This window comes from Sciurus carolinensis, chromosome 6, assembly GCF_902686445.1.
Source record: "Sciurus carolinensis chromosome 6, mSciCar1.2, whole genome shotgun sequence".
NCBI lineage: Eukaryota > Metazoa > Chordata > Mammalia > Rodentia > Sciuridae > Sciurus > Sciurus carolinensis.
Genome location: NC_062218.1, coordinates 30808237 through 30835096, shown reverse-complemented (window position 1 = coordinate 30835096; position 26860 = coordinate 30808237). Strand labels below are relative to the sequence as shown.

Sequence of the window (26860 nt, the reverse complement as noted above, 5' to 3'; positions counted from 1 at the left end):
CTGAACGAGAGTCCCTCCAGAAACAGACCTTGCTGATACCCTGATCTTGGACTTTCAGCCTCTAGAACTATGAGAAATAAGTTTCTGTTTGTAAGTTACTCAGACTATAGTATTTTGTTATAGCAGCCTAATGGGCCAAGACAGAACAAGTAAATGGTTAATGAATATAGAGGCATATGTTTTAAATTAGAGCAAATGTTCAAACTGAACATATGTTTTTTTTTTTTTTTTTTTTTTTTTATGAAAGCACCTTTTATTTGACATTTTAGAGAAACCACCAATGTGTATTACTCTTCTCCAACCAGACTGCTAAGGAGGAATCACCTGCTGTCCTTGTAATTCCCTATGGTCCCTTTCTCATAGCTCCATGTTGAACCTCTATCAGGAAAAGTCCCCCTGCTCACTCCAGCTTATCCTTGCACTGCAGGCTGCCTGGCAGTCTGGCTTCTTCTACAATGTAATATCAAGTCTGACCTCTCCTGCACTGCACTTTGCTTTAGTCAGCTTTTTCGCTGCTGTGACTAAATGACTCAACCAGCACAATTGTAGAGGAGGCAAGGTTTATTTGAGGGCTCACGGTTACAGAGGTCTTAGTCCATAGCAGGCCTGCTCCATTCCTTGGGGCTCCAGGTGAGGCAGAACATCATGGCGGAAGAGCATGGCCGAGGGAAGTAGCTCGCATCATCAGGAAGCAGAGAGATAGAGAGAGATTCCACTCTCCAGATACAAAATATAAACCCCAAAGTCATACCCCGATTACAACCTCCTCCAGCCACACCCCACCACTTCAATTAATCCCATCAGAGATTAATTCACTGATTAGGTTAAAACTCTTGCAACTCAATCATTTCTCCTCTGAAGCTTCCTGCACTGTCTTACATATGAGCTTTTGGGGGACACCTCACATCCAAACACATTTCTTCCCTGAAGTGTCCTTCGCCTGTTTATGTCCTTTCTTCCCCCCTCACCCAGCCACAGAAACTCCATTCTATATTTGGGGAATGCCCCATTCCAAAGCAGTGTCTGCCTCCTCCTGTAGAAGTTGTAAATGCTAGTCGCTCCCTTCTCTGCTCCCCATTGCTAGGGCCAGGTACATGCAAGGCTTTGTTGGGGTCCACACAGGCTCCAGCTCTGACTTCACCTCAACAACCGGTATGTGAAACCGCTGGATGCTGCTGTGACACTCAGAGGTGGGGCCACAGCAGTAGAAGTGGCTCTTTTCAGTTTCTGGAAGTGCCAGTGGCAGATACAGAGTGCCCTCGTGGCTTCCAAGACTGGCTTTTAGCTATTCCATAAGCTCTCTAATAACTTTTAAAATAACTTCTTTTTCTGCTCAAAATTAGCCAAAATTGGTTTCTATTGCTTAAAGCTAAGACTTCTGACAGATATTTTGTGTTAAAGCAGTGGTATGACATTGTAACCAGTCCTAGGTACCTTTTGTTCCATGTAATTAGGAGAGATGAAGTGGGACACAATTGCATTTACATGTAAAGATGTCAAATGTAACTGTGAATTTGCATGTAAATGCAATCGTGTCCCATTTCATCTCTCTAACCACAGTGTCCAGCAGAGTGTAGAGCAGTGCAGAGTGAGTCCTCAACAAATTGCTGTTAATTGTTACTTAGCAATTAATTGATTAAAACAATATTTCTCTGGAAATCCAAACCCATAAAATGACAGCAAATGACAGAATGTTTCCAGTGTCTTAGGAGATCTGTGGTTCACTCTGGATATTTCTATATCTACAGTTTTTACAGAACACAGTACAGTCATGAAGAGTTCCATAGCATTTAATTTAATATAAGATGGTAACACACACACACATCCGTATATATACGTAGCAGCTCTACAAAATGTTAGTAATGCCTGTGAAAATAAACTGTCAAATCAGAGACCTTCGCTGTAGTGAATAATGGATATTTTTAATAATCCCAAAGAAAAACCACTAAGTTGTTAAAAATGCCATCTGACTGGTATCATTTCCAGGCTCCCTGTCATATGTTCTCACCATTTTCTTGACCAGTTCCAAGTCTTGTAGCACTTTCAGAAGAGCTAAGAAAACACAAGTAAGTACACACGTCTGAAATAGCCCATACTTGGATTTTCTGAATCAAATTCCCATGGAAACCATACTGAACAGAGAGAAACAAAAGCTTGTAGAAAATAGATTGAATAATCCAGGGTACCTTGGACCCATGCTTGATCAGATCAGTTGTCTGTCTCTCAGTTGTCTTTTCCTTTTATGCTATATAGAACTGGCAGTTGACTTTCTGATTTATACATTGTCTCTGACTGGTTTTTCTTTCTTAATGAAATGTAAGAGGGGGCTGGGCAAAACCAATCAGCAATCTAACATTATATATTGTCCCTGAGTATATAATCAAGCATTAGCAGCAGTTATGATTATATAATATGTGGATTTTCAATGCCTTCAATAACAGAGAGAAGCACATTAAATGCAAATGATAACAAAACACCAAACAACACGGAAACAGAGGGTTTTATAGCTGGAGAAGGAGTTTGAGGGTTTGCTACAGGTTCTTTTCCTTTCTTGAAGAGATTGTCTATTTACATTAGGGATACAAAATTATGGTCCCTAGTCCTGACTTAACATTCAAGGTTGAGTGGCTTATCTATTCTGTCACAATTTTCCCATAAGCAAAAGATTATAATTATAAATCCTTCAAAGAATCTTTGTGGATAAGGTATCAGAGATCAAGGTTGGCATCAGATTTTGTGTGACCTCCTCTTTGAGGCTCAGCTTCCACGTTTGCAAAGTGTAAATATCACCTACCCACCTGGTGGAAACATCTTTTGCTCTTCAAACACTAGACAGATTCTATTTAATTCCGTGCAGATATATGTCATTTTGGTAGCATTTTCCCTGTCCCCAACAGGGTACTTCCAACCTGTTTCTGTTACAGTATTTTGCAAATAATTATTTGCTTACAAGCTGTAACTTTTGTTAAATTTTGCATCCTATGAGACAAGGTCCCATCCTTATGTGTCCTCAGAGCTCCTGTACCTAACACTCAGGTTAGTACACAGCAGGCTTTCTATAAATGCTTGTCAAGGAGTGGAAAGTGAATGCTTATTGAAGTGCTTTGAAAACCACAGAAACATTACTCAAAACTAAATGGCCATGGTATTTATGGTACGGTGTTCATTCCTACAGATTGAGAGGAAAGCTCTTTGGAAGGTAAAACAGTCATTAGAAGAATAAGATGTTTTGATTATTTGTAGGTCAATAGTAAGATCAGTTAATAAACCAATAGATAGGGTTCATTAGTCTACCACCTAAAATCCCCTTTCCAGACAGCACAGAACAAACACAAAAATTAAAAAAAAAACAAACAAAAAACCTCTTAGTCTTCCTAAACAAAATACAAACAGAACAAAGAAGAAAATTCAAAACACAAGCAACAATAAATCCCAAACAAAACCCTGAACTGGTCCTTCACTTCCTGGGGATGCCTCTGCCTTGTGTGATTCCATAGACAGGGTCAGGGGCCTGTGGGAGAGGGGTTTGTTGACATTGTTCAGCTTCCTTGATTTGGTTTGAGCTGATTGTGAGAAATTTATCTAGACCAAGAAAGGAAAGAGAATGGATGTCAAATTTCACATTTCACTCTTCTCTGTTTGTTCAGGGACATAGCCACAGTGGGGACCCTCTTCTCTCTGAAGTTCTTGGCAACATCCAGAGCTGTAGAACTGGAAACAGTTTGGGCAGGGTCTACACACAGAGGAGGGGTCATTCCCATCTCAGTGGTCAAACATCCTACTGTCCAGGGTCAGTTCTTCTGCCATCTTGGATAGATGGAGTTGGTGGTGGCAGAAAGAGGATCATGTCCTTGATAATGAACATTAGAATTCTGGGTTTCAAGTCAATTCCCTCTTGATATCATTTTCAGAAAGACAAAAATCCAATGGGCATGGCAGCTCTTTCTCTTGTCTTCTTCCCTTGTTTTGACATGACTGGCCATGGTAGTTCACATGTGTTCCCCACTTTTTTCCTCAGAACCATTTTACATGAAGGTGATCATAGGCCTACTTTTGTCTGGACAGCTCTAGTTTATACTTAATGTTCTGGAGTGATTATTTAATAACTTTCCCTTTCACTTTCAAAAGTGATCCATTTTGGATAATAAATTAAATAGTCACCCAGTTATTAGTGAGGTTTGCACCCAAGAACAGGGTAATCCTTAGTTAAGAGAAAGGCTCGTGGCTCAGGGAGACTGCATCAGACCTAGGTTCCAGCCTTCTCTCCCCCAACTGAGTGGGTAACTTAGACAAGTTACGAAAATCCTGCATTCTCAATTTTTCCAATTAAAAAAAAGGGAATAATAATAATAATTGTACCCCACCTCAGGATTATTGTGAGGATGAAGTGAGACAAGATGTGCAGGACACTTAGTGCAGCACTGGATATATAGTAGCATAGTAACCAATAATAGTACAATATCCTTCCTTCCTTCCTTCCTTCCTTCCTTCCTTCCTTCCTTCCTTCCATCCATCCTTCCTTCCTTCCTTCTTTCATGCCTCTCTTACCTCTCCATCCTTTCCTGTTTTTTCCCCTTAAATAGTTAATTCATTGGCTCGCCTGAAACCTTATTACCAAATCAACATGGTAGAAGCAGAATGTTCTTGGCTCATGTTGAAGGTTATGAATCATTAGGTCAAAGTGATGTCTCAAAATTCTGTGGATGATGTAGGGGGGGTTACATTCGTTTTGTTCTCTTCATGCCATGAGGGGGAGTAGGAACTCTTGCCTTCCCCTCCCAGACATCGTTGTCAGTCTTGGATTTCTTACTCTTCATTGGTTTTTGTAAAAACTGGACATGGTGACATAGGCTTCTTCTTGATTTGGTCCTAGGGAAGTGAGGATGTGCTGTGCCTGAGCAACTGGGTTCAATGTCAGGATTTCTGATTGGAAAGGAAATGGTGGAGGCAGGGTGCTGTTTGCAGTTCCAGGGCTAAGAAGCAAACCCTGGTACATGGGAGGCCCATTCTTGCCACCCTCCCTACAGTCTGAGGACCTGGAGGAAGGGAGTAATGGGGCAGCGCATGTGTTGACATTTCCAGCCAGGCATCTGAGGGATGAATCTCCTCTGAAAGTTTCTGGGGTGATGGCTGTAATGTCAGAGGGCCGGTTGGGACCATGCCCATCCCTGCCAAGTCCCTGCTGCTCAGACTCCTGTGGAGAAAGAGTACTCTGCAGAAAACCTTCTACTTCATCTCTTGATTGAATGCCATCCACCTCATGAATCTGACAGTCCAAAAAGCTTTCAGGATTGAAACTCACATTCAAATTCTGGACAGAAAAGGAGAGAGGCATTAGGATGGCACAGAGTGGTGTACCACCAAATGATCAATTCAGAGAAAGGTCTAAAGGACTTTTTGACAGGTTAGCCAGGGAATGTCAGAAAACTGCCCAGATGTTCTTCAGTTGACTCTGATTCTGGAGACGCTATGACACTTTGGGATTGGACTGGCCATGTGTGGTGCCCTGCAACCCTGAGGATCTTACAAATTCTGAGATGTGTAGTTCATTTCAATTCCCTACCTCCAGAGAACTCACTTAGGATCTTAGAAAGAACCATATAGGATGATTAAAGACCAAAAGTGGAGGTTCAGATGTGATTTTTTCCTGGAAAATCATTCTCGACTATGGGATGCCACTAACATTGTGCTTCTTTGAGTACCAAAAGAGCTTACCTTTTTTGGTTTCTTACACAGTTGCTCCAGAGTCTTCTTATGATCAGGAAGACTGGGCCATACCATAGGCTTAATCCTGAAATCAGAGGACATTGAGAAATAAAATGAATGGCAGAGGGAGAAGATGCAATAGGTCTTTCTACTTATTCTGAGCCAGGAATCAGAAGAGTGGTTTTATAATTATGCCATAATTTTTGAGTGACCATGGACAAGTGACTTGCTTCCTCTGAGCCTCATACTTTTTCAATCCAGGGAGGGGTTGGATCAGAGATCATTTTTATTAAGGTACTCTATGAACAGGACATGACTATGATAGACCTCTGGAAAAGAGCCCAGAGGGGAGTAAGAATGAAGTTAGCAATGAGGTAGTTTCAATGTAGTTATGGGACAGAAATTTGACCTGATAATTTACTCCCAATACAAATGTTGCCATCTTATTCCTTCTCTTTACTGGCAGTAACTTCTTTGCCCTAAATTTTGTGGAAGTAGGGATACATTCTCAGTTACTCAGGGAAATTGCTTTAAAGCAGTGCTTTTCACATCAGAGTATTTGTAATCCCAGGATATGTGCCCCTAAATTGAGGGCATCTTCCAGAACATTAAGTGAGAACCCAAGCATATTTTAAAAATCATTTTTTTTATGATTAAACAACCATGACTCTTTCATAGGGTGGAATACAAAAGTTCCATGAAATTGTGTGTGGAAAGTCAGGGCCAGGGTTGATGGCTTTACGCTTTTTAGGAGACCTTGGAGGAAAAGTTGGGAATCACTGGTGAAAGATTTCTTATTTTGGGAAGAGAGCTTGCCTTATGACCAATTTATGTATTTTTGCCTCTTATGCAATCAACTGTGGAAATTTACTATCACCTGTAAATGGAATAGGATATGGGGTATTATTATTTCTGAAATTTCTGATTTCTTTCTGCAGTTATTCTTAATAATAAGTGGCATTCAAGTTCTGATTGTCCAGGATCCCACATAATCACCCTCTTGATTAGTGAGAGAAAGTTACCTTTTTTCCCATAACACACAGGCTAAGATGACCAACAGAACCACAGAGATAAAACTCACAATGCTGATAGTTAGTAAAACAGGAGTCATCTCCCCTGAAACAGGAGAATAGAAAAAAGTGAGTATTCAGTAAGCATGCAGTGGGATAGACATTCAGGATGCTCTGAGTTTATTTAGTAACATGGGTTTGTTTATTATTTCTTGAAAGTCATTCTTTAGGGAACAGGTTGATATACCTGGTTTATGTGGCACAGACTTGGACGACCAGGGCAAGTACACTAGCCACTTGAAATGTAAAAGTGATCTAGCATCAAAGGTACCGCCACTTTTTCCTGATGCCCACCACCAGGGGAAAGAAGACAAAGCAGGGAGAGATGAGATAAATGTCACCCTGCAGGTGCAGCAAGTTCCGGAGTAAAGATGGCAGCTGATTTAGTAGAATAGCTCTCCCAACCTCCTAAATGAAAGTTCTGTGAGGGTGCTTTGGACATCTTCCTGAGTCATGTTCTCTGACTCTTCTCATCCTTATTACCTCCTAGATCCCAAGGACATCTGTGTTATTTTGGAAAAGGAGATGTGAGACAGCTTAACTGTGCTGCCTACCTGCCTTAGGCAAAGTTTTCCCTAGAGGGGTCTTAGAGAGACTATGAGACAACTCAAGAAGGTTCAGAGGAGAAATGGTTGGGTTGTAAGAGTCTGAACCCTTTCCATGATAGGGATTAACTGAGCGGTAACTGAAGTGGTAGGGTGCGACTGGAGCAGGTGCGAATTGGGGCATGATTTTGAGTATATATTTGTATCTGGCAAGTGGATTCTTTCTCTTTGTTAGGAAGATCATAGGGATCATCATGTGAGCTCTTCTTCCACACTTTTCCCACACTCTTTCACCATGATGTCCTGCCTCACCTGGAGCCCTGAGGACTGGAGCTGGCCTTCTATGGACTAAAATCTCTGAAACTGTGAGCTCTCAAATAAACTTTTCCTCCTTTAAAATTATTCTGGTCAGATCTTCTAGTCACAGCAGCAAAATAACTGACTGAAACACCAGCCTTTGGAATCCCAGCCAAAATTGGTAAATGAGAGTTGGTAAGTAGGTATTTTGTTCAGAAATGTCAGCAGCTCTCAGAAACACCCAAGGCAGTAGCATCAAGACAAGCCATACCCGTTATCAGCTACTAAAGACCCAGTTCCCACTGTTCCCTGATTCATCATAGAAGGGGCAAAGAAAGTGAAAGGACACCCTCTGGGGGATTCATAACTTGTGGTTATCTGCACCAATCTCCATTTCACTTTCTCTCCAACACTTGGACGCACAGAGCATTGTAGGGGGTGAGGACTCTGCAGCCATCCTCACCTGCACGATTGATTTCTGGAGTTCTGAAGTGGGAACTTGGACTCCACTCGCTCCAGAAGCCTTGAAAATACTCGCTATATGGGATGGATCGGACTTTAATCTCATACATTGCATCAGGTTGCAGTTTTCTCTGCAGGAGTGTCAACTTTGTGTTGGATGAGTTCACGTGCTAAGGAGAAAAATGCCAATACATTTTTAGGATGGAAAAAGAGGTGTTGCCTAGATCTTTCAAATCACTTCAGATTCAACTCCTTGAGTCAAATAGGCCCCCTCTCAAGGTTCTCTCATATTTGTTAAAATAAGGAACTTAAATATATAGAGGAATCAGCAGCAGAATTAGGGGCAGAGATGGTGAGCTCATAAATGATGCATGCATGAGTGGCCAAAGAGAACAAGGATAGAATAGCTCTTTATGCAGGTGACTTAGGTTTCCGAGTTTGGGAAGAGGTAGGTCGCTCCCAGGGTCCCATCTCCTTCCCACACTTCAGTATCTTCTTTTCCTCTCTTTCCCCTTTCATGTGGCAAGGGGAAATGAAAGGGTAGTTTAGTGACAAGAATAATTTCCTTTCAGGAAGATAGTATTTTACATCTTGAATAGGAAAACAGGCAATAATTTCCCCAACCCTCTGTATTATCCTTAAGGAAAGAAAAATGAAGGAAAGGAAAAATTTGATTGAAAGTCATATTTCATTGTTATTTACATTTACATATATTTGATTAGTTTTCCTATATTTACTAAATTTACATTTTTCTTATATATGACATTTTTCCAAGTTTTTTACTCATTTTTCCTGGGTGATATTTGTCTCTTTCCAAATGATTTATAAGAGCTCTTTATATAGATATTAAGGATTCATCAGCTGTAAATATGGCAATGCAATCCTAATTTTTAATTTGCCTTATAATTTTTATCATTGTGTGTGTGACATAAATAAGTCTATGGTGGAGGGTAGACTTTTGACTTATTTTTTTTTCCCAGACAGCAAATTGATTGTCTTGGGAACTTTTATTCAAAATTCTTCCTTTCTCCACAATATTTTCTTTTCGTTGGTACAATTTTTAGATAAATAATGGAAAGCAGTAGGTTTAAGGTCATTCAGTCCCTCTATATGTGTGTGGGGTAGATAAAAGAAGGGAACCAGGGTTTGGGGCAGGGAGTTTGTTTCTGCAATCTTATTTGCATACTGCAAACAGACAAGGGTGATCCTGGCTTGAGCCAAGAGGGCAGTGGGAATAAGTAGGCATTCTTTTAGTCCCCAGAAAGAGAGGCCATCCTCAGGTAGTGGGTTAAGAGAATCCTCTACATTTCTGACACCTGGAATCCTCTACATTTCTTCCACTTCCTTTCCACTACAGATTTCAGGGACAACCAGATCATTCCAATCTCAGAAAACCATGAAGAAAGATTATGAAGATTATGAAGATCCAAAATCTGGATCTTCATCCAGATTATGAAGAGTGAATAGGAAGTTCAATGACTAAAACCTCAGGCTTTACAATAAAAACAAAATGGAGATGAATCTGTCCTTCTCCTCTTTACCTCAGGTTGCCCCACAAATCCCCCAATCAAATTGTGGCCAGATCTTCTTGCTAACTACCCAAAAGACTGTTTTGCCTCAGAATGTGGTACTAGGCATGACACTTTGAGGGCTTTGAATAGTGAGGATCAGTTTGGTCTCTATCTATGTTATCTAACTGAGTTAGAAACATTATAAAGACAAAAACTAGAGTAAGGGGAAAAAAATCAGAACTAGATCAGGATAGGCCAGGAAGGATGCATGCTTATGGGGTCCGAACTGACACAATATTGGGAGCTTCTTTCAGTAAAGGGGACTTTCTGAAAACAAAATTATTAAGCTTTTCCAGGGCAAATGCAGTTCTGGGACAATAAAATATATAACATTTAGAAGTTTTTATTGTGCAAACATGATTGATCTACATACCATCCAATCCTTTTCATCTTTTTCCTGGCGGTAGGCTATGTCATGCATTAATTGGTTTACATACTTCTTTTGCAAGTGTGAGGTATTAAATGTCACCACAAAGTCATTAGCTTCCTCACGATAGATGACTTCTATGTCAAAAGGAGCCTCAGGTTTAACTGGGAATGATAAAAGAAACAAAGTCTGTCTATAGATTCATCAAAGAAATAACGGTCATATGTACATATGGAACCAGGGATTGAAAACAGGGACACTTAACCATCAAGCCACATCCCCAGCCACTTTTATTTTGAGACAGGGTCTCACTAAGTTGCTTAGGACCTCCTAAAGTTGCTGAGGTTGTCCTTGAACTTGCAATCCTTCTGCCTCCTGAGATGCTGGGATTGCAAGTGTGCACCATCGCATCCAGCCCAATAATAACCATTTAAAAGTCGATCTACACTGAAATCATTTGAACCATTTGTGGGTCAGTAACTAGGTAACTAATTAAAGCCACCTCTTCTCTTTCCTGGGTTCAAATCCAGACTGTATTTCCCAGCCACCCTTGTGGCAGTGTGATCTGAGTGATGAGTGGAAGTGACGGCACCAGCTCCAGTCCTGGTCTGGAAGCAGCACTCCCGCCCTCCCTGTGTGATTCCTATGTGCGTTCCCCTTCAGTCGTTTGTTCTGTATGTTCAAGATGGTATAGCTACAGGAGCAGCGAGCCCATAGTTTAGAGGAGTACCATCCACAAGTTAGAAATACCATTTTGCCTCTGATGTGTGTAAGCAATAAACTTAGGGGTGTCAGATATCATATCTTTGGGGACATACTTGTTACAGCCTCTAGTACAAATTTTATACCAAAACATATTCTCTTTACCTTTGGAATATCAGAGAACTTGTTACTAACTAGCCCCAAGCAAGAAGTCTTTGAACTTTGAGTCTTCATTCTTCCAGTAAAACTAGGATATGGCTGAGACTTTAGCACTTCCTGTTGGCTACTCGGAAGTGAAGTATCTGCATTCTGGCCCTTGCTTGTAACTCTAGAGTGGCCTCAGACTGTCTTCCCTGTCAGTCCCAGCTGCACTAACTCTGAACTCCTCTTGGGCCTCTTCCTTCTGCCTGCCTCTCCTCACAAGGATGTTTTTAAGATCAAATGTGCTGTGCAGGTTTAGCTGTTGGAGGGAGATAGGTATTTCAGGCAGAAAAAGCACAGAGAAAGGTGTTGGCTTCTTAGGAAAGCACCAGCATTGGACTGCCTCCTCATCTTTGATCTGGGGCTGCCCTGTCTTGTCCTGGTTACTCTTTTTTTATAGTCTGGGAATTCAGTTTTCCGAGGATGGGGCCACTACTCCTGAATGACTGATCTCAAGTCCTCTTGTTAATGAGTGGGCGTGTGCTGTCACTCAATAGGCTGACCTGGAGCTACCTGAGCCAGTTTTGTTAAGCCAGTCTCCTGGTCCAATCACATAAATCCTTCTGGTGGAGTTTGGCCCAGGGACCGTATTCACTTGTGGTACTGTGGCGACTGACTCCATTGCCCTAGAGGTACTAAAAAAAAAAAAAAAAAAAAATGGCTTCTTTACTCTGGTTTTTTTTTTTTGGAGAAAGGGAACTTTATTTTTAACCCTTATCTATACTATGTAAAGTGAAGATGACCTAGGTGGACGCAGGAGGAAATAAAGTGTGTGCAGAGAAACAGCCCCACAGAGGATCCCTGTGACCCTCATATCCCTGCCCTTTATTCACATTCTCAGTAAAAGTTTCTGAGACTAGGGCCCTGCTGGTCACTGTGGCCCAAGGACTCTCAACAATAATTGAGCCGCTCAGGGAAGAACAGAATGAATGTTAATTATACTCCTACTAAGTGCTGAGTGATTTGCTTAAGCTGTCTTCAAACAACAGCTGCTTAGCACCACTGTATTCATAGGGAAACTGAATATCAGGAAGACTAATTAAGTTCTAGCCACTGTTAAATAGTTTAATAAGATGTAAATCCAATTCTGTCTGCTTCTGAGACTCACTCTTTCTTCGGCTTTGGTTTCTCATTGGATGATGTCCAGAGCTCTCCAGTTTTTCCTTTAGCCTCAAGGAATCTTTGACCAAATTAGGAAAAGATGTTCATTCTCAAGCAACATTTAAAGAAACTGAAGATATTCTGTACAATCTGGACAATCATGTCATTCTACCCTGCCAAGCACAGTGGGAGGCAGAATGTTGCCCCTTAGTCAGCAGGGACACCTAGAGGAAGGGAAGGACAGGAAGGAAGACAGGCAGCTGGTGGTCACAGGGGAGCTCTGGCTCGAGGGTTTAACCAGGAGCTTTCAGCTTAAATTCAGGTAAACTGAAATATCACAGTAAGAACTAGGAGAAGACGAAGCAGGGAGAGGTGTCTCCACCATTTCTCTTCCTGCTTGCCCAGGAGTACTTTCTAAAGCCCCTAGAGACACACCGCTCCTTCCTCAGGACCTGTGTTAGCAGTATACCTATCATACCCCCCGTTTCTCGGCAGATGAGACTTGTCGGGATTGCAGTCTGCTGTTGGGGTGTGCAGAGTGTGGACCTCATTTGCATTGGGCACATGAGATTTGGATCTGAATGTGGCAGTGGGTCAACTGGAGCCTGTGGGTTGCTGTGAACCTTCAAGTGCATGTGGGGGTGTGGGTGCTGGCATGGGTTTGTGTAAGAATGATCTCTGCCCTGGTGTTGAGCACTCGGTCCCAAGAGCAAGAATCTCTGTCTTTTCTGTCCACCCACATTTGGCACTTAAATGGTGAACCTTTAAATATGGTGCCATTGTGTACTGCACAAATTGAATATCCATCCATAGAAGTTTGATCTCCAAATGACCCAAATGGAGCATGCTCTACTTAGAGATGTCCTGTTGGCATCCTCGCTTTAGACAGTACTCATGCTGGTGTGACCAATGTTACTGTCTGACCAACATGCACAATCATCTACTAAAGTTTCTTTATCACTGTATTTGCTCCCCTACCCCCCAATAATTGCTCACACTTATGGAACTTATGCTTTGAATATTTATTTTGCCATCTTATTGAAACAAAGCTGAGCTAGGTTTCTCACTCTTCCTTGTCTCTAATGAGTATTGCTCTCTTTTGATTTTCCTTTTGGTGGTGAAGGGTGTCTGGGGACAGGGAAATAACTATAGTATTTAAATTCAGAAAAAGGGTGTATCTCTTCAATCATTTGGAACATTTTAACCCATATATTGTGTGTGTGTGTGTGTGTGTGTGTGTGTGTGTGTGTGTATGTAATATATTTAGTTTCACTTATAAATTCCCAGAGATAGGAATACAGTTAATTTTCCATTGCACCAATTCAAGTTGCAATTTTACTCAAATTATTCATTTTTAGCAAAATGCAGTATATGCATTTTATGTCAAATCAGAGTTGGTCATGCTTTCCTTCTCAATAAGTATCTTATGAAGGTATGTTATTTCACACATCACCTTGACTGGGCTGTGGTGCTCAGTTGTTTGGTCAAATACCAACTAAAGGTGTCTTTTAAAAGACAAGATTTGAGTGATGCAGATTACCTACCATAATGTGATAGGGGTCTTTCAATCAGTAGAAGGCATTAAGAACAAATACTGAGGTTTCTTGAAGAAGAAGCAAGTGTCTCAAGAATACAATGTAGCAGAAAAATCTGCTTGAGTTTTCTGCTCTGTAGAATTTGAACTCAAGACTGTAACATCTGCCCTTGACCTGGTTTCCCAGTCTTCCGGTTTAGCCCGCAGATATCAGACTTACCAGCCTCCACAATTACGTAAGTCAACTCTTAAAATAAATCTGTCTTATCATCTATCAATCAATCACTTATCTATCATTTATCTATCTCCTTATTGGTTCTCTTGCCATTGGAGAACTATGGCTAACATGGAAGGCATATTTACTTTTAAAAATAGATGGAATACAATGTGTTTCTTAGCAAAACACACTAAGAATATCGTGTGAATATAGAGAGAATACTACAGGCAGTCAGGAGAAGACAAGGTGAGGAAGGAAAGGACATGTGTGGGTAGAAAACAGGAGGCTCAGTCATATACACTACATATTGATTTTCTCTTCCTTCAATTCTGGGCATCAAACACCCTTTCATAGCTCAACTTGAAGATCCTCAGGATTCTCTCAAAGAAGAAATTTGTATAAGTGTTAAAGTTTTCATGTATTTAAAAAATTACCTTCAAGAATTTACTATTGTCTATTATAAATCGCCTCTACAATTGCCCTACTTTTAACACACAGGAAGCACAAACCAGTGTCTACAGGTATCCAACAAATGACAGGCATCCTCCCATACACAACCACTTACCTATAGTGACTATGTCCACTTTTTGGCAAATTAAATTCTTTTCTCCAAGCTTCACACATATATCACTGTCGCCAATAAGTAAAAACTTCTTGGTCTTGATGAAGTATATGTCTTGCAGTTTACTCAAATTCAGGCAATCTGTCCCCACAAGGGAATGACTGTGGAAACAAAAAGGCAATCTGTGTTGATTCAGGTAGAAATTTGTGTACAAAAGAGAATAACATTGCGGGTACGTTTCAGTTGTATGACTTCAGCTTCCCTATAGAGAGAGGGACGTGGGTGGGTGAGTGCATGTTCAAGAGAGAAAAAGAATGAACTAAAATGACGTGGCTTCCTCCCACCATCAATGATTTACTGCACCATACTCAATGATTTATTCAGACATTAGATGCAGATGTGCCTGAAATAGTCCAACCACGCTCATGGAAATTAAAGACAATTCCAGTATTTTTATAATTGATCATTGAAAAACAAACAGTTTTTTTAAGGTAGCATTGTAATTGCTTTTTGGACATCTTCCAGAAATAAATTGAAGTAAGGGCTGAGAAACATTGACCAAGAGAATAAAAATAAGGGAAGTTAAAGGAAATGCTACAATAGTCTGAAGAGTTAAAGACATAAAACCACATATACTTAATGTGTAACTGAAGGGATTTTTGTAGGTAATTTTGGTTGATGAACCCTAAACAAAACAGATCAAGAACAAAAAACAAAGATAGACAACTGGTATCTAGAAAGGAGTTATCACTATAGGTCATGAAGTATAAAAAGAAAATTTAAAAATGTATGCCAATACATGTAATAACTTTGATATAGTAAAAATTCTTACAAATATAAGTTAGTAAAACTGACACATATAAATTGATCTGAATAGTTCTATTTGAAGTTCTACATTTGAAGAAATTATACTTATTATTAATAAATTTCCCTACAAAAAAACCTCTGTGCTTTTTGGGTATAGGCTGGTGAATTCAATCAAGCGTATGAGAAAGAAATAGTGCCAATGTTACAAAAATTCTTCCAGAAAATAGAGGTGTTCTTCCTGTGTGTTAAAAGTAGGCAAATTGTGGAAACAATTTACAATAGACAATAGCAAATTGTCTAAGGCAATTTTAAAAAATCAACTTACTTTATGAAGCTAGCTGAACCACGGTATCAAAACCTGTCAAAAATATACAAAAATAAATCTATAGACAAATATATCTCAAAAATGTGTATGTAAAATTCCTCAAGAAAATATTAACATATATTGATGTTAACACATTATGGCCAAGTAGGGGTGTTTCCCTGGAAACCAAAATAGGCTCAATATTCACAGATCAAATAATATAGCTTACCCTATTAACAAAGTAAAAGAAAGAAATAATCTGTTCATCTTCAGCTGATGAAGAAAATGTATTTGAAAAAAATTCAACATTCATTCATGGCAAAAACTCTCAGCCACCAAGGAATAGAAGGTCACTTTCTCAATCAAGTAAAGGGCATATCCAAAAAAATCTGTACTTCATAGCATATATAATGGTGAAATTGTGAACATTAATTATTCTCCTTATATCAGGACAAGAGATAGAGATCCCCTTTCTAAATTTCTTTTTAATAACATATCAGAGGTTCTAGCCAGTTCATAAGACTAGAGAACCGAACAAAAAGTATTCCAATTAGGAAAAAAATAGGGGCTGAGGTTGTTGCTCAGTGGAAGAGCACTTGCCTAGCATGCATGAAGCACTGGGTTTGATTCTCAGCAACACATACAAATAAATAAAAAAGAAAAAAAGGTCCATCAACAGCTTAAAAAAAAGTTAAAAAAAGAAAGGAAAAGAATACTTCTTTTATTAGCCCAAAGCCTATTTGTTCACATTTAAAACTATGAAGAACCTCCAATACAACTATAGGAACTAATAAATTCATAAAGGCCATTAAACAAAAGTTAACTCTATTTCTATAGGTCAGCATCAAATAATTGGAGAATGAAGTTTAAAATGACAGTTACATTTGTAATAGCAATGAAAACATAAAATATTTTGGAAAAAATTTATAAAAGTTGTTCTAGGCTTTTCCATGAAAAATTACAAGATTGCCAAGAGATATTATAGGAAACCTAGTAAATGGGGAGCTATGATGATCGGTTAGCAAATTCAAAATTGATAAAATAGAATTTTCCCCAAATGGGTCTATATGATATTAATGAACATCTTAGAAAGAATTTTAAAATATTAGTAAGTTGATTCTAAAACATGTGGAAATACCATAAACTATAAAAGCCAAAGTAAAAATGAAAAACCCATATGGATGACTCAGAGCACTTGATTCAAACTTACTAAAATATCTGTTATAATCAGAACAATGTACTACTGACATAAAGATAGATAAATTGATCAGCAGAAAGAATGGAGAGTTTAAAATAGACCCATACACTCAAGTATAAGTGTTAATTGATTTTGAATACAGGAACCCAAAAAATTCAAAGGGAGAAGAAAAAGTCTTTTCAGCAAGTTGCCCTGAAATAACCAAATAAATGTATAGAAAATGTGAACCTTAGTTTCACACAATTACACATGGAAGATACACCTATAGGTGAAGGCTAAAACTAAAATACTTAGAAAAAAAACAAAAGAAAATACCTTTCCAATCTTGGGAGTAGTGAGGATACAGAAAACATTAAACAGAATAGAAAAAGATATTGGATTTTATGAAAATAAAAAATTTTGCTTATTAAAATTATGGCATTTGCAAATAAATGGATGGAATTGGAGAATATCATGTTAAGTGAAATAAGCCAATCCCAAAAAACCAAAGGCTGGATGTTTTCCCTGATAAGTGGATGATGATATACAATGGGGGTGGGGGTTGGGGGATGAGAGAAGAATGGAGGAACTTTAGATTATGTACAAGGAAATGAGAGGGAGGGTGGGTATGAAAAATGGTAGAATGAGACAGACATCATTACCCTATGTACATGCATGATTACATGAATGGTGTGAATCTACATCATGTACAACCATAGAAACGAAATGATGTACCCCATTTGTGTACAATGAATCAAAATGCAGTCTGTAAAAAATAAAAAAATAAAAAAATAATTAAAAAAAAAGAAATGAAAAGCATGGCAGGTGGTGAACATCTATAATCCTAGAGACTTGGGAGGCTGACAGGTGGATCACATGTTTAAGTCAGCCTCAGTAACAGAGTGAGATCCTGTCTCGAGATAAAAAATAGGAAGGTCTGGGGATGTAACTCAGTGATAAGTTATCCCTGGGTTAAATTCCTAGTACTACACACACACACACACACACACACACACACACACACAAACACAAAGGAAAAGAAAATGAAATGACAAGCTTCGAACTAGTAGAAAATGGCTGTAATTTATATATCTGACTAAAGAATTGCATCCATAATATACTATAAAAGAAGAGAATGGTAACAATGAGAGGTTATAGATATATTATTTAGCTTAATAGTAGTGATTATTTCATAATAAATATGTATATCAAAATATCAACTTCTATACCTCAAAATTCTAAATCTGTAGCAGGTTTCTGGTGTTTTGGGAATTTAAGAAGACTCTAAAATGATATTCTTAGCTCATTCCCACTTTTCAGAGAATGAGATCAATGGGCCATGGGCAAGGAAGGATCACCATGTGGCTGTCTTGTGACGCTGAGTAAACCTTTAGTGGGTCTGAACTTCTGAAGCTGCCCTACGTGGAGGGAAAGTCATGCTGAGAGGCCAAAATAAACCTAGAAGAGGCTGCTGTGTTTAGTGCTATTGACCTGCATTTCAGGTGATTGAAAGAAATAGTTTCTCTGTGAGTAATCCTCCTCAATGCAAACCAGTCTAACAAAATGATAGCAAATTACTTGGCAAAATATTTTGGGGGGCGGTACTAGGGTACCAGGGGAGTTATACTACTGAGTTACATCCCCAGCCCTTTTATTTTTTTATTATAAAACTGAGTCTTGCTAAGTTTCTTAGGGTCTCACTAAGTTGCTGAGGCTGGTCTTGAACTTGCGATCCTACTGCCTCAGCCTCCTGAGTCTCTTGGATTATAGGTGTGTGCCACCATGTCCAGCCTTAAAACAATTTACTTGATTGTTAACTATGTGTTGCTTGAGGTAGGAATGTTCTAGAGCTATAGAGCTATATAGTTCAGCACAATAACCACTACCTCATTTGTGGTTCTTCAACACTTGAAGTACAGTTAGTTCAAATTGCAATGAGATTTGAGTATAAACTATATACAAGATTTTGAAGATTGAATGTAAAGAATATAAAATATCTCACTAATATTTTGTTCATATTGATTATAGTTTGAAATCACAGTATTTTGAACATACTGGGCTCAATAAATATTTAACATTGTTAAAATAATATTTAACCTATTTCTTTTTCCTTTTTATAAATGTGGTTACAAAAAATGTTAAGTTACTGATGTGGTTCACAGATTTGTGGAGTGCATTATATTTCTATTGAATAGATCTATTCTAGGGTATTTGGGGTGGGGGGGTGGTTTGAGGAATATAGTAAATATCAAAGTAGCACTGTAGACTGGTGACTTTGATCCTCTAGGACCTTCCAAGGGAATGTCAACCCTAATCTTGTTGTTCTTGTTGAAAGTAGGGAGAGACTACTAAGGTCCATGTAATCTGATTTTTAGCCCACTTCCACAGTCCTATAACTCCTTCAGTTTTGCATAGTTCAGTATATGCATTTCTTCTGTTGGTGCAAACTGATATTTACATGCAAAACATTAAAAAGCAAATTGGAAACAAAACAAAACCCTGTTGCTTTCATTCTTCACTTGGCTCTGAAAGACAGAATCTAGCTCAAAAACACTGAGGGTTTGTATAGCTTATTTTACAGAGGACTAAATCAACAATCCTTGGCAGATAGCAGTACTTAAACCTAGATGATCAGGGTGCAGCCTGCCACTGTGGAGGTAATTGATGAAAACAAACAGCGACATATTTGAAGTGGTAATTGTAGGCGGTATGTGGGAGTGATTGTGGCGCCCTGAGAATCTGGAAATAAAGAAAGTAAGATTGATTTGTGAGAGCTGACGGTGATAATAATGCACACAGGAAAGAGTAGGGGTGCAAATGAAAATGACTATGGAGTCTAATCCAGTAAAGTAAATGAGAGGACTCCTAACTTCAGGACTGAGATTAAATCCCCCATGGGGGGCAAAAAAAAAAATGGATCGCATGGAGATGTGAACCAAATACCTCTAGTCTTATATCAACAAATTTTATATTTATTTCTATGTGAACAACCTTTTGATCATATTTTTAATGAAAACAGAACCACACTGAGAAATTAAGTACCATTTACAGACACAGACACATGGCAAACACTTAGTCCTTATCCCAATGCAAGGCAATATTTATGATATAAAAGCCTAAGTGACTCCTGTCACACAACTAGTTCAGTGTTGCTATTGGAATTTCGTCCTAGGCACCTCTTTCTAGAGCCTCTGCTTTTTCATTCAAGGAACTGGAGATCAGGCTAGAGTTGGGGAGAATGAAAACATTTTCAGGATCTACCCTCTTCTTCACCCCAGCTAAGGTAGATATATACAAATATACCACCCACTGACCTTCTCAGTCCCTTTAACTTCTACCCCAATACCAACTCCTATAGGTTCTGAGCTCTGTATGAATATTTAGATCTTTATGAGAGTTATATCTATCAATGTGAAGTAGTCAATTGGCATGCTGGTAATCAAGCACTGTGAGCTTGGTTAACCGAAGCCCATCCCTGAGATCAGAGCACTGAGCAGTAAGTAATAACTAGTGGCCAGATCCAGGGCAGGTGGTGAACTCATTGCCTCCTGAAAGATGGCACCTGGCAGCTGTCAACAATTCCATGGGTAAAACAACATCAACAGCATGTACCATTGTCAGTAAATCCCTATTTCTTCTTTATAAATTTATATTAACAGAATATAAATTTAGCTGTTTAGCTGAATCTCATTGACTGTCCTAAACCTTGGAAGTGCACAAATCTACTACTACAGGTGTAGATACCTCTTAGAAAAATGGCCTTTTTCTAGAACTATTTTAATTTACTTAGGAGTTCATATTTACTGTTTCATATTCAGGTCTTAAGATAATCCCTTTCCAACTGCAATATCTGAATTCAGTTGGAAAACCCAAATTCAGGCTGCGGACAGGCAAAATTAAGAGACTTGGTAAAGGAAGTGGGCAGGTTTGCTTAAGTGGCCAAGGAAGTGGTCAGACACCATAAGTGAAAGCGGACAAGAAGGTCAGCCTACGTCAGGTCAAGAGAAATTAGGGTGTTCACAGCAGTCCACTAACCAGCTGGTTGGAGTACCCACAGTTAAACCTCTGTGTGGGAGAGTGTTTTGACCATAAAAATGAGCACATAATTTGAATGAATTGTTTGGCTGTTTTAGCACAGTCTAGTTGTGGCCACAGATTCTGGACTTTGTAGGTTCTTGAAGTGAACTAATAATGGCAGACCAAGAATAATACTCCAAGATTTTTCAAGTCTGTGACCATATTAGTCCAATGACTGTGTAAATAGATGCAGGAAGTACCCATAAATTAAAGTAAGATGAAACTCAGAGCTTATCTGGACTGTATATATGGCAAGAGATTGCCTCTAGTCTTTATTTACTTTTATTTTGGGAGGATTTTTTACAGAAGTATTTTTTAATTGATGTAATATAATTATACATAATAGTGGGCTTCATCATTCCACATTAATACATGCACACAATATAATAATGTAATTGGATCAGTTGAGTCTATGGATTTAAAAAACTCTCTTTTACTACTGATAAATCTTGACTTACTTTCCTCACTGGGAAGCTAAAAATGAGGTCATCTGTTATGAATTTGGAGGTAGCCCACAAGTCAGAATTTCACATTAGAGTGGTTTTTTCAAGTCACCAGAGAAAGTAACCCTCAACAGTAGGAGATGACTTGTAGGGGAAGGGGGAGACTAAATCTCCTGGGCTCTTTACTTACTTTCAAACTGAAGACTTTCTTTTTTCTTTGCCTTTTCCCTGAAGCCTTATGAAACCAAGAGCCAAACTTATTCTTATGGACTTTTGCAAAATTTACATTGAGTGAACCATCTGAAGTCAAACTGTGTCAAGGAGGTGAAAGTTTTAAGTGTATATTCACAGAATTATGATTTAATTTCTAATCTGTCACTCATAATATTCTGGGTGATTATTCTGAATGCTTTATGTGTTTTAGATTATTTGACCATCACCACCTTCCTATGAGATGGGTTACCTTAGTTTACCAGTGAAACTGAGGCTGACATAAGTTACAAAACTTGTTCCAGGTCAAAAAAGTAGTAAGTACTGGTTTGAGATTAGAAACCAGGTAACTTCACTGCAAGGAGCAACCTGAAGATACTAGATGGCTTCTCACTGGGCAAATAGATTTTGTTGAAAGGAATAGTCTACAGGGAGCAGGATTTAAGTTCTACTGTGAATTTGGAAGGAATATAGAATCTCCAGGATCCATGGCATCATTTGCTTGCTGTCTTGGGACCTGACAGATGAAAAGTAAACATTGCTTTGCCTCACTTTGTCAGGAAAGGAAGGCACTTGAGGAGGCTTTTGGGAATTCCTTAGATTTTTAATATTTGATGACAAAGGGTGAGACATTCCTTGTTTTCTAAGGAATAAAAGAATGCATGGAAAGAGAGAGAGAATTTTCCTTCGAAGTACTATAGAAACCACATTTCTCACCAAATTTCAAATTTCAGATTGGTGCTGTTGATGTCTGGGTTGTCAAAAGCACAGGTCAGCGAGTGCAGGGGTCCATCCACTTCTAACTGACTATAGCAGGAGAATGAAAATAAAAGTGAGTTGTCATCCGGCTCTGCATCTTCCAAGTCTCCTGGGGAGGGATAAATATGCAGCTGTTAATGAGGCAAATAAATGCATCTTCTTAAAATCTGGAATGACTTTAAGAAAATGACAGACTTTTGTGGTAGACATGAAGGAGTGATAGCATTTTATCTAAACAAGGGAATTCCAAAGGCAAACACAAGATAAACATTTCAAAACAGAAACAAAATTCCAATGTGCAGCATTTTCTAACCAAAAAAATGTTCCTCACAGTTAATAACATCCAAATATTTCTAAATATTTCAGTCATAGGGTTAGCGTATTATAAAACTAGGAGGAGGCACTGAACAGACTATTTCTTTTTTTTAAACTAGTATTTCTTATGCTATGTTTGTTACACTGAAATTCTTGTCATATAAGAGATACTATATTCCCATAATTCATGTGTTAACCTAATCTAACCTTTGACTTTATTATGATCTTCATTTATTTCCTCCCAAGAATTTTTTTTTCAAATGACAAAAGATGATAGCTATCTTATGTTCAGAAGCCCACTCTTTTATAAATTTTCTTTTCCTTGTGCCAAAAGGCATCCCATCTAAAGGTAGCATTGACATTTACATTGTGTGACAATTTAAGGCAACTTGTCTTAAGTCACTGACCAAGACAAACGTGACTAGAAAAAAAGTTAGATCCTGTGACTATTACACATACTGCCTCTGTTCTTACAGATTATTTTCTGTTTGATACTGTTTCTTATAGATATTTGCAATATTCTGGAAGAAAGTGGGGAACCAAAGGATTTTTTTTTAAACTCCTTTTGGAAAGCACAATCTGTCAGAGAGTATTTGATTTCTTAAGCTGGTTAGTAGACCCTAGGATTCAATAGATATTTTGCATGAATATTTCACAATATTGAATAGAAATGTGTGGCTAGAAAAATCTACCAGAAAATATACTCCAGCTAGGACTTGAGGAAATCCAGAATTATCAAAGTCATCCTCAGAGTGACCAAGTGCGAGTCTATGATGCTTTCAGGTGTTTTATTCCTTCAATGCTATAAATTTGATGCCTCTATGGCTTTAAAATTGATATAGAATATACCAAAATCAAGCCACAGTTAAGTGTGAGAGGTCATGGACAATCCAAATTGTACACTCTCTAAATAGCCCAGTAGCTCTGTGGGAAAGTTAACAATCCAGTTGTGAATGGACCAATCATTTGGATGAGAGGTGGGTTCAGTCAAAGGGACCAATCTCCAACAGCCAACTAGACAAGGGCTGGGGGTACTGCTCACAACCATAAGCATATACCTTTCTGACAATTCCCAGAATCCGTCCAGTTCACAACTCTAACAACAGCAAGGATCCTATGTCATTTCATCAGGACATAGTTCTCCTCCTGATGACAGTGCTAAGTAGTGAGGGTGGTTCACCATTTAGGTCTTGCACTCCAATGAACCACGTTCATTTCTCATTTCTTAGATGTAGATCTCTTCCCTAAGAGCTGATCCCTTTCAACACGAAATGATTCGGGGTGGTTTTAGCCTGCCTTCAGGCAGTTCTCACACTGTCTCTGTCTTTTCTCTTTGATCCTTCCACTATTCCTGTACAACAGATATATGTCACTGTTTGAATTCAGACATCCTGGGGTTTGGCTTTGTGTGCATAATTTTTCAGTATGCAAGATAAACCAGAGAGAGCATATACCAGTAGATGCCAGGCACCAGGAACAGGACTTCCACTGACCTTAGCCCTCCAGTCTGGCAAAGTGGGTTTATTGTTTAATGTCACACGACATGCAAATCACTGCTCATACAGTTGAAAGTTTTTCCTTCACTTACAGTGACTGTTTTAGGAAACAACTCATTAGCTCTTTAATTGGGTAGAATTGCTTTGTAACCAAAAAAGAAAAAAAAAATCCCCTTCCATGACTTGTAAAATTGTATGGTGTTTGACAAAGAGAATGATCTTTGTATGAACTGTAAATTTTTAGGTAAGAGTAGTGTATGTAAAAGTTAAAACTTTTGGTGTCATTGATCATTGATGGACAGATGTGATTTTAAGCCTGTCTCGTCTGTGTGGCTGTGGTCGTCTGTCAGGTCACTGAACGTCCCTGAATCTCACTGTGCTGATATGTAGACTCATGTTGTAGGAGTCACTGAATGGATCTGTCCACATTTAGAACCCTGTGAGCACTCAATAAGGGTTAACTGTGACTAGTGCCATTTTTTTTTTGAGAAACAAGTAATAGAAAGGTAAAATTGGAATTCTGATTCTGAAAATATACAAGAAACAGTTGGAATTCTTTTTAAAAAAAGGTAGTGGTGTTATCACTATGGTTTTGAAATTACACAGAACTTTTGAATAGGGAATTAATCTAGTATTCCTTTAATGCTCAAATATTAATATTATTAATAATTAAATAATTACCTCAGTATATATATTAAAATTTTCTAAGCATAGAAAGGTAATTTTTTTGGAATATGTATTATAGGCAAGGTAGTGAGACTTAGAGATTCTTCCTACTAAATGGAATTAGTTGATTTACAGTTTAAATACTTTGGACCTGTGAAAGTATCCTTTCTTATCTTGATCATCCTTGTGATTATCAGAGAACCAACTTGTCTTTCAACAAAGAATAGCCGATGATTTTGTGAATTTTTTACATTCCAAACTGGCAAATATTTTGATATGATCAAGTGGGTGGGTAAAAAATCTGAAATTTAAAATGTTGAAGTGAAAATTCAGTTTTTAATTAGCATTCTTATTTCTTTTTTACAAAGAGATGGCTGCCAGGAAGAGATAGTGGAAATACATTGCATCAAAGGACAATAAAGTCTTCATGTTTCCACAATGTTCATCTGTCCCTGTACAAACCCAAGGGAACATTCAACACAGGATAATGATCACCTTCAAAAAGTGATTCATAACTGGTCACACTGTGAAAATGTCACCCCTGTGACTATTCCCTTAATGAGAAAATGCAAGGGTTTTCCATCCTTTTACTAAGTAAATTGACTCAAAATAGCTAAGCCCAAGAAGCATGACTAAGGAAATATGACTAAAAATATCTGAATCATTAGGCTGATGTGTTGATATTATCTGTAAGGAAAATACTTTTTAACTCTTAAAATGAAAGGGTTTAATTGGGAGGAAAAAAAAATGGTGACCCAAGTTCCTGGGTGGTTTCTGCTGCTGCCAGACAATTTCATCTACAGTTTTGTTTTAATTACAATGTACTTATTAAGTAGCTAAAATCTGTTTCTAAGTACTGAGCTCTTTAACATTATGAAGAATATTTTTACATATGATTAATTTACTGAATATGGAGGCAGTTATGGGAATTTCAATGAAATAGCACATTCAGATCTCTAAGTTATTCACTAAGAATCTCATGTGAATCAAAGTATTTTGAAGAAATGTTCCCATGTTTATTGAATGACTACTATGTTCTAGACATTGACTTAGGTGTTGGGTGATATAGCACTGGTCAATGCAGACAAAGCTATTGTCTCAGTACATTATTTTATGGGGAAAAAATATGCTTTTGGAAACTCTTAAAAAAATCTAACCCAACAAATCCAGTTCAAATTCCTGACAAGCTAAAATCACCTTAGAGATTCTCCGACAAGTGTAAGTGTAGCATCTACAGAAGTATTCTAAGAACAGAGTTATCACATACATCAACTTTTAAGATCTGCATTTCGAGATTCAAATGCGTTCCTTCTTGAAGATTCTGAAGCCTTACAAGCCACCCACAGTATTGTCCCCACACTGGTAGTTAGAACATACCAAAAAGACTGAGGACATGTTATGTTCTTGAACTCCCTACCAACCCGTGCCCAGTTCAGGTTTGTTAGGGAACTGAGTAACCTGAAGCATAGGCTAGAGATAATCCGAAATCCTTAAAAAAAGTTAGAAATGACTCACCATTCTCTGCATAGCCACTCTCTCCAGAAACGGCTTGAAGTAAATAGAAAACCGTACCAAGAGTTGTACTTAGAATTGTCATTCTGAGAGACTGGAGAGAGCTGAAGTGTGAGCCTGCGTGTAGAAATGAATGAGAGAGAGAAGGAGGTAGTCGAGGTCCACAGCTCTGCACTTGCTTAACCATAGACAGGGGGAAGTATAAACACAGCATAAAAGAAGTCCAATGCTAGAAACAGGAAGTCTGAGTAAAAGTACTGCTGCTGATAGCAGAGACAGAGGAAACAGAGAAAGAGGGAGGGCATTTCAAGTAACTGCTTCTCTCTGGTATTCTTTGCAGGCCCAGATTCACTATGTTTCCTATGTTTCCTGTGGAATAAGGTGGTAGGTTTCATGTTCAGACTCAAGTGATCTCTAGACCTAAGTGATCCTCAGTCAAAAGGATCACAATTCAAATATCTGAACCCACAAATCTAATCAATTGATTATTTGAAGTGAGTTTTGATTTAAAGGATTATTCTGCACTTTATAATTTTTTGTGGTTTTTATTTTGAAAAGCTAACCTCTAAGTTTCCCAAGAATATGATTTTCTGTTTTGTTCTCCATGAATCCCTAGTACTTATCCGTACCTCACTTCTCATAGTAAGCATTTGATTATTATTAATTTAATGCTGGTGTTGGTGAATTATGACCCAACTCCTGTTTTTGGCCTAACACCAAATTTGGCCTAATGCCTGTGTTGTGAATAACATACCATTG

At 38.4% G+C, this 26860-nt stretch overlaps 1 protein-coding gene across 1 annotated transcript; it reads right to left on the bottom strand.

Annotated features, from left to right (window-relative positions):
- Window positions 1-1774: 1774 nt before the first annotated feature.
- Il7r (interleukin 7 receptor) lies at window positions 1775-26312 on the bottom strand. The gene is made up of 8 exons (XM_047556823.1): window positions 26105-26312; window positions 22071-22221; window positions 14339-14496; window positions 10025-10182; window positions 8082-8250; window positions 6729-6822; window positions 5716-5791; window positions 1775-5311 (listed from the first exon to the last, which is right to left on the bottom strand). The coding sequence occupies exons 1-8, from the start codon at window positions 26286-26288 to the stop codon at window positions 4814-4816; spliced, it is 1488 nt and encodes a 495-aa protein (XP_047412779.1). The 5' UTR covers window positions 26289-26312; the 3' UTR covers window positions 1775-4813.
- Between the last annotated feature and the right edge of the window lie 548 nt (window positions 26313-26860).